The sequence below is a fragment of the Eutrigla gurnardus genome (genome assembly GCF_963514095.1).
Source record: "Eutrigla gurnardus genome assembly, chromosome: 19".
NCBI classification, from domain to species: domain Eukaryota; kingdom Metazoa; phylum Chordata; class Actinopteri; order Perciformes; family Triglidae; genus Eutrigla; species Eutrigla gurnardus.
Window position 1 is genome coordinate 14,914,460 of NC_139930.1, and position 8,092 is coordinate 14,922,551.

Here is an 8,092-nt window from a genome sequence, read left to right on the forward strand (position 1 = left end):
TGGCGCGTCACTTTACTTCACACATCAAGTCAGGTTGAACTTTTTGCATATTTTTTTATTAAAAAAATATAGCATTAGTAAATGTATTTATAACGTATTTAAAATAAAAATGTGAAATAAAGAAACATGAATAGGTTGGGATCAAACATTTCTTGAGTCATCAAAACAGCAAAGGAAAAAACACTTCTGAACATACAAGACGCAAGATATTCATGAGTTTCCGTCAAATCTTTCCCCCACACATGTCCCTTTGTCCTTGCAGTCACATAGCATTCTCGATCTGGACTTGATATTGTGTATCCTGGTTCTTCATCTGCCTTAAATTATTTATTTTTTAACTTAAGTCTTTTTTTTTGCAGAACTCCTGGAGTCACATTACTCCTCAGCTGTCCACTTTGTCTTGGAAGGCCTCATCATAATTTAGGTTAGCAGGATCTTCATCAACCTCCTGTAGAAACATAAGGATGGGAATTACAACAAAAAAATGATTCACAATATTATCATGGTAAAATGAATAATGACAAAATGCACTGTAGTTACACCACATTGTTAAATTATGTGTTTTGTTTATGTCTTCACCTTTGGCTCCTTGAATTCCAGGTCCTCTCCATACTGTATCGAGAAGTCAATATTTTGCAGCACTATGTTAATACCTTCCTCGTCTGTGCGGTCAAATGGCAGGAATCTCACCATGCTGTAGTCATCAATCTAGACAAAGAGAAGAATTCAAAATTCTAATCCAAAATCAAATGCAATTTCACATAAGGGCTTTGCTCACCAGACCACAGATGGCTTTGGTCAGATTCTTGAACTTTGCGCTTCTTATGTTATCAGAATTATCTTCCATCATCGAGTACATGTCTGGGTCCAGGTACCTAGTGAAAAACAGGGCAAAACATTTTAATAATTTGTAGGGGCATCTAGTGGTGAGGTTGCAGATTGCATCCAACTGAACACCGCTTTGTTCACCCTTCCCTTTGCAAGCATGTCAGAGAACAATCTGTCCATTCTAGACAATTGTAGAAACATTGTGGTACCATCCTACACACAGTTTCTTTAAGAAGGAAAGCATCAGACATTATGGTGGTCACTATAGCCCTTTTGTTTCCTAGTATCAACATTAAGGGTAATCATTGCTGCAGGTTTTATGTGAACCGAAGACACATAACATTGTGGTACTCATATGACACTTACTTCTCAATCTCCTTCTTGGCTTTTGGACTCAGCAGGTCCATTTTTGTCATGATGTTGACTTGAGGAATCTCTAATGACACCATGGCACTCAGGGCAGCCATGACCCCTGAGATGAACTGTATTTAAAGAGGGGAGATGTGAGACTTCGTGTTTGCTTTCATTACTGCAACAGGTGCACCTCAGAGGAGAGATGAAGTGTTTTCAGACACAAAAGGGAACCAAATAAACTAATGGAGACACTCTTTTACCTTAAAAGACTCCACCATGAACTGGGAGTCTACCAGAAAGACTCCACACACCCGAAACTCCCACTGCTGGAGCTGCTCCACCAGCTGCCTCATGACAGGAAGGTGTGTGTAAAGTTCGATCTGACCTGCAAAAAGAATATATGTGTCAAAACTGTGCTAGAGCTGTAAAAACATAGCTGCAAAACAGGGACAATGCCATATCTATAGCGCTGGTGTGATACAATATTTAATTTGTTCAATATTTAATTGTTCCCATGGTTATAATCCCATTTCACGCCCATTAAACTCCACATACTGGTGGGTAAATCCACCTTGCGCTGGCTTCAGCATGCCTCTGCCAAGATATTTACCTGGGCAGTCAAACAGTATGTAGTCGTCCTCGACATGACCCAGGCTTTCCTCCAGCCAGTCAAAGTTGTTGGCGAAGTACTCCATGCAGAAAACCAGGCCGCCATTGGGGCCAAATCTGAGGGACGCGTCCTCCATCACATCGTCCACCATGATGAGCTCACGGATGTCTGCGGACACAGAAACCGCAAGGTCGTCATGTTGAACAAAATAACACTTGCTTATTATCATGTGGATTCATAACAGAAGTAATCACTTTTGTCATTAAAACACTACTGTATATACAATTAAATAAGCTCACTGTCCAGTTCGTAGTGTACTGTTTTTGTGTTGTGTACTAATGTGTGTCGTCACCTTAAACTGTGTTATACCATAGTATGCTGGTGTACAGTATGTGAAATAAGTAATATATACAACCCTCCATCCTAGCTCAGTGGTCCAAACCCAATATATAAACATGTAATAACGTCACTCTTGAATATCTTCTTAAAGTTGTGACCCCTCTGTTCTGGCAAAATGTACTCTTTGTAAATAAAAACATTAGTAATCATTCCATTCCCTTAAAGCATGCTGTATTCACCTGCCATGACAGGGTAGTCGAAGTGCTCAGCTGCCGGGTCCAGATTGACCACCTGAGCTGAGCGGTGAAGGGACCCTAAATGCTGGACCAAGGTGGAGCAGTAGGTACTCTGAAATGGAAAATAAAACTCCGACAATAAACAAAGGAGTAAACGGCTATATGGATGGTGACATGACAACCTCATGCCTTAGCACAGCGCTTTAGCCGAGTAGCACAACAAGGCGTTTGAGCACGTGTAATGGATGACCTACCTTACCGCTGCCCGCCGGGCCCATCACGAGCTGTGCATAACGAGGCATTTCGCCTCAGTGCGAAGCTGTGGTGGACTTAAATCCCTGTATTCGCTAGCTGTGGCTAGCTTTGTGTTGTCAAAGCTAAACTAATGCTGATGTCTTGGTACTTCTTCTTGCTATTAACAGGGACATTCACGTACGTTGTAAGGCTCTCTACTGCCCCCTACTGATCAGTGAGAAACACAACTAAACACACGACATTCTGTGTTTTTAAAAACTGTAGTATTAAACAGAATAATGCACAACCTGTTTCTATGCATTAAAACATTGCTTTGCCGAAACTACCCTATCAGTGATGGGTAGTTGGAGGCCACGCCTAGAAGCATTTATAATCGCAGAAGAAGAAGAAGGCAGAAGAAAACGCAGAAGAAGAAGAGGAAAAGGAAGCAACAAACTGAAACAACCCCAGCAGAAAGCAAAACTGATGAAACGCAGTCCACGGTACGGAAACAGTGCTGGAACTCGCCCCCGACGTCACCGAGTCTCTTAAATATTTAATCGATGGAAAGGAAATGTATCGAGGCTTAAAACAATGAACGGAGTTGACAAGTCGAGCCTTTTACAGAAAGCAGGACTTCTTATTGGTAGGTCGCCGTGCCCCGTCTTGCGCTGCAGGTAACGTAGAGACCCTGTTTGTTCGATTGTGCTCTTGTGGCAGACGTTGACTCTTTAGCTGCTAAGCTTCGCAGTGGCCAAAGACCATGGACTTGTTAACCAGGCAACGGGGTAACGTTAGCTATAGTTATGCTTTAACTACGAGCAATAATGGCCAGGTTGAGCTCGAATTTAAGACCAGCCATTTGACTTTGTGTGATAATATCTGTAGCTAATTACACCAACGTGCGGCGCGCTACCAAAAGCGAAACTTTGGCTACCAACGTTAGCATTATTGGAAATTAATCACACCGTATTATTAGCGAATGAGGCAACTATACGCTAACGCTAAAGTAACGCTTTAAGTAGCAACATGAAGACAGTAACTGAATAGTAAGCTCATGGCAGACGGGGCTAGCTGCTAATGTCAGGACAACAGCATCGGCTTTATATATCCTGGTATCAGATTGGAGTATTATTGTGACCAACGTCCATAATCTGTCACTGCTAGCTAGTTTGTTAGATGTATATAACGGTGTCATTCAGTTCGGTACATTGGTCACAGCAAGCTTCCGTTTGTGGTTGTAACTTCAGTTCAGTGCAAAATGAAAATGAAATGTACTAGTGTTAGTGGATTCCTTATGAAATGTTACTTAAGGTAATAGACAACGTGATGATTCAGTATACATTACTAATGTACACTGTTTTATTGTCTTACTGTCCAATGCTAACCTCTGTATTGCCTCTTCGTTTCACAGTGTTGTAGGCTATGAGTGTGTGTGATGGAGGACGGACAATGTGGGGACGTGGACTACCTGATCCAAGATGAGGACACCCTCATCGAAGGTGTTAGCAACCAGGTCTTATGTGTTGTGGTGCTCAGTATCACCTTCCTCGCAGGCATCCTCATTCTGCTCTGCAGGTAAATCCAAAATCTAAATATACTTCTCTTTTTTTTTCAAGTAAAATGTGATCAATAGAATTCTGTTTATCCTAATAAGGTACAATTTGGCCAGTATTGACATCACACTTAACACCAAAGCTTTCAAATAGAAGAACTTGTCTCCACAGTTTGTGTGACACTGCTTGGCACTGACATTACATCTGCTACTGTACCATGAATCGTTCTATGATTCAAATTGAAGTGATCTGCATGATGAGCTTAGTTTTGCATATCTTCTGTGTATTGCCGGGTTTGCCAGTCCGTGGCTATCTCTGTGATAGAAGTAGTATTTCAAATTCTGAAGCAGAGTTTTGCTGTTAAACGTAACTAGCTTTATGTGCTGTTACATCACTTGAGGAATATTATTATGCCAGATGTCTGCCTTTTGAACTTCTTGCAGACAAGAGGAGCAGAACATTCATCCAGAGAATCAAGAACATGTTCGAGCCGTCCGACAACAGCTCCAAACAGAGCAGGTACGCAGGCAGATACAGCTCTAACCTTGTTGCCCAAATATGGATAGCATACATACAAACCATACAATTAAACATGAACAAATTCTACATGTTTCTAGAAAGAAAGCAAATGTTTCTCAACTTTGAAGGTTGGAAATTATGGTTTTGCAGGATTGATGACTGGTTTTATCTTTCATATATTTAGTATAATGTTTATTTTTCAATGAGAAGATACATTTCAAATGTGTGTGGTTGCTCACATATTAAACTTTAATTTGTGTTTATGATTTTAATGTTTTTCATCTCTTTCTGTCAGGATGAAAATCCTCAGCCAGAGGCCAGGCAACAGTATTACACGGACATGTCTTGTCCCGTGTGTTTACAGCAGGCTGTTCTGCCTGTAGAAACCAACTGTGGACACCTTTTCTGTGGTAGGTCTGTTGTACAAATTCTACTAAAGGACACTGAGTAAAACCAAACCGTTACATTATGAAACTGAAAGGAAAAGTGAAGCAAGTTGGTAATTATTGGTAATACTTTGAGTGCATTTTCTTAACGGTATTCTGTTAGCATATGCTGAAAAGGTTCAACTTTGGATACTATGCAGAAGTCAGAGTGAACATAGTATCCAGGTGCAAGATTCAATTTAAAGAAAGTGTTATTATCAAGCAAATGTCTGAAAGAAAGTTATTTTATTTATACTTAAGCTGTGTTCATGTTGTAAAGAGCTGTCTCTTTTTTTTCTGCATAGGCTCCTGCATTATAGCCTATTGGAGGTATGGCACATGGCTGGGTGCTATTAACTGCCCCATCTGCAGACAAATGGTGAGAATTGTAATAAATGTTGTGCATTTTTGGTATCAGTATTGCCATGTGTTAAGTTTGTCCCCCCCCCCCCCCTTGCCCAGGTGACGTTGCTCTTCCCACTTTTTCACGAGCACACCACTCCTCAGAGGGTCCAGGATGGCGTGGCCGAGCCGCAGCTGATCCTAACTGACATTAATGATTACAACCGAAGGTTCTCAGGCCAGCCAAGATCTGTGAGTACACTACAGCCTGAGTTATATAGGCTGCAGTGGTTATATAATATTCACATTAACAACGAATAACACATTTAGGATCAGGAACAATTGTTGTGGTGGCGAGTGTCAGATGCAACTACAAACAATTCTATTGTCCTGTTACAAAGGTTATTCAAGCATCAGTTCCTATGCTTTTGAGTGTCAAAAGCATCATTAATTCCTATCTAGACTATAAATCTGTGGCACCACTGGGGTAAAAGATACAGGTATGCAAATTAGATCAGTGGAGTATATTTTGAACTTCCCCTGATATTTTCTCTCCGTCTTCCCAGTTTATGGACAGGTTGCGAGATGTGCCCACCCTGCTTCGTCACGCCTTCAGGGAGATGTTCTCCGTGGGCGGCCTCTTCTGGATGTTCAGAATTCGAATTCTTCTCTGCCTAGTGGGAGCAATCACCTACCTGGCCTCGCCGCTCGACATCCTCCCTGAGGCGCTCTTCGGCCTGCTGGGGTTCATGGACGATTTCTTTGTGATCCTGCTCCTCTTTGTGTACATCTCGATCATGTACAGAGAGGTGGTAACACAGAGACTGAATGGCTAGAAATGACTGAATAAAAGAACAACTGATCAATAATGCTGGGTCTCTTTACAAAAGGTTTACTTTGAAGCCTGGGATGTTGCAACATCACTGGAGAAGGGTCAGCAAAGCAATGAAGTGTGAATGTTCACTCTGTGTATAGAATTCTCAATTAATGGTTTATAGATTGAATGACCTCGAGGCAAACATGCATAATAACAGCATGAGTGGTTGTGTGGGGATGTGATGTTTTGAATATTTGCCCTATCGGACTCTGCACTAAGGCTGGGAAATCATTTTGGTCCATTCAAGTACTTGAGGGGCCCATAACTGATTGTTGCTAGCAGCCAATTCCATGATAACATTGCCAAGCAGTTATTTGGTTAATGTGCATCATCATAATGGAGACAACTATGTAACATAAAGTGATTTTGGATGTACTGTATAAATGGCAGTGTCTTCATTATATTCATTTAAACTATGCTGTCTGCATCCAGATTGTTGGCTACGGTGGCCTGTTGGGTCAATTAAATTGATGATGCACTTATTAATGTGACCATGTGACTATGCATATTCATAATGACACAACTTTTAATGCTTTTGTGAAGATCGCTTAATTGTTTCACTTCCAACTGTTTACATTTATTATTCAGATCTGAAGAAATATGAACTTTATGCATGCATTCACATGAACCGATGATGCAAAGGACATTGACAGTTGCATAATAACGTCTCAATTTTTATTCAAGAAAATAAAACAAGTTCTCTAATAAAAACGGTTCTGCGGGGGTTTAACAATTTGCTGCACGACGGTGCTTTGCAGATTCTACGATTCATTTTTGGAACATCAGCATCCTACTTATTTACATAAGTTGATCAATATTTACAATAATATAATAATGTGCAATATATGATTTAGTTATCTTTTATCTTCTGGTCCATACTAAACATTCCATTCTCATTCTAATATTCTATAATATGGTTTGTTTATTAGTAGAGAGTAGACTAAGATGATATCTTACAATTGTTGAAATATCTTTTCTGGTTCTGTTAAGCTTTGCTTGGCCCCCTAAAGTTGCTGCGAGTCCATGAGGGGTCCTGACCCCTGGCTGCTTCAGAGTGGCAAATGTAACTGTATCCAGGCCATTTGCTTTCTAGGGGCTCCATTTGCTGAGCAAACACCAGCCTTCATGTCCATGAACAGTAACAGAAGATCGGGTTGGGGCTCATGTGGCGGATTAACAGTCAACTGTCAAATTCATTCAGTTTGTTCGACAGCTTCTGATCACTAAAAAGAAGACCCATCACTTCCCTGCTGGAATGTCGCGTGTTAAGGTGTGGCACACGCCCCAGCTTTGCCATTCCTTTTCACGTCTTGTGATTCGTGTCTCCTCCAGTTTGTCACTGGGGTGTTTGAGTAACCACCCCACTTTAAGCCAAACTGAAGCCAAGGGAAGCAGCATGTGTTGTCAGTGCTTCTGCAAGAGTCCGACCCTGGTGGGAAAATACTGTAGCTACTCGGAAGAGTCAGTGTTTTAAGTGCCAACTGTATATCATGGTCCTCTTTAATGGATTCCATAACACAATGTATGTCAGGATACTTGCCATGACATTCACCCTTTATTGAGTTTGGTGGTCATGTGATGCTCCAGACAAATCTGTCCCAAGGCCCTTGGATGTCCAAGGTTGTCAGAGTGGTAATTACTTTTTTTGTTTTAAATATATATCAAATTCGTTTGGTAATCCACCAGCTTTTTTTTATGTAATAGTGGAAGTTTTCCTTTTCTTTTCCTTGATATGCACTGCAGACTCCGCCCACCCAGCCCTCTTCTGGCAG

The 8,092-nt window shown here is 41.1% G+C and overlaps 2 protein-coding genes across 5 annotated transcripts; one reads left to right on the forward strand and one right to left on the reverse strand.

Moving 5' to 3' along the window:
* Nucleotides 1-43: 43 nt before the first annotated feature.
* Nucleotides 44-2,839, reverse strand: gpn3 (GPN-loop GTPase 3). The gene is made up of 8 exons (XM_084035469.1): nucleotides 2,622-2,839; nucleotides 2,371-2,479; nucleotides 1,793-1,960; nucleotides 1,443-1,567; nucleotides 1,195-1,310; nucleotides 779-875; nucleotides 580-708; nucleotides 44-448 (listed from the first exon to the last, which is right to left on the reverse strand). The coding sequence occupies exons 1-8, from the start codon at nucleotides 2,667-2,669 to the stop codon at nucleotides 383-385; spliced, it is 858 nt and encodes a 285-aa protein (XP_083891595.1). The 5' UTR covers nucleotides 2,670-2,839; the 3' UTR covers nucleotides 44-382.
* A 165-nt stretch (nucleotides 2,840-3,004) lies between these two features.
* rnf170 (ring finger protein 170) lies at nucleotides 3,005-6,811 on the forward strand. Of its 4 annotated transcripts, none has more exons than XM_084035472.1 (7): nucleotides 3,005-3,104; nucleotides 4,016-4,179; nucleotides 4,601-4,676; nucleotides 4,972-5,086; nucleotides 5,407-5,480; nucleotides 5,564-5,695; nucleotides 6,010-6,811. In XM_084035472.1, the coding sequence occupies exons 2-7, from the start codon at nucleotides 4,040-4,042 to the stop codon at nucleotides 6,277-6,279; spliced, it is 807 nt and encodes a 268-aa protein (XP_083891598.1). In that variant the 5' UTR covers nucleotides 3,005-3,104; nucleotides 4,016-4,039; the 3' UTR covers nucleotides 6,280-6,811. The 4 variants fall into 4 exon arrangements, with proteins under 4 accessions (XP_083891598.1, XP_083891596.1, XP_083891599.1 ...); XM_084035470.1 differs by lacking the exon at nucleotides 3,005-3,104 and adding an exon at nucleotides 3,107-3,247; XM_084035473.1 differs by lacking the exon at nucleotides 3,005-3,104 and adding an exon at nucleotides 3,257-3,278.
* Nucleotides 6,812-8,092: the final 1,281 nt, after the last annotated feature.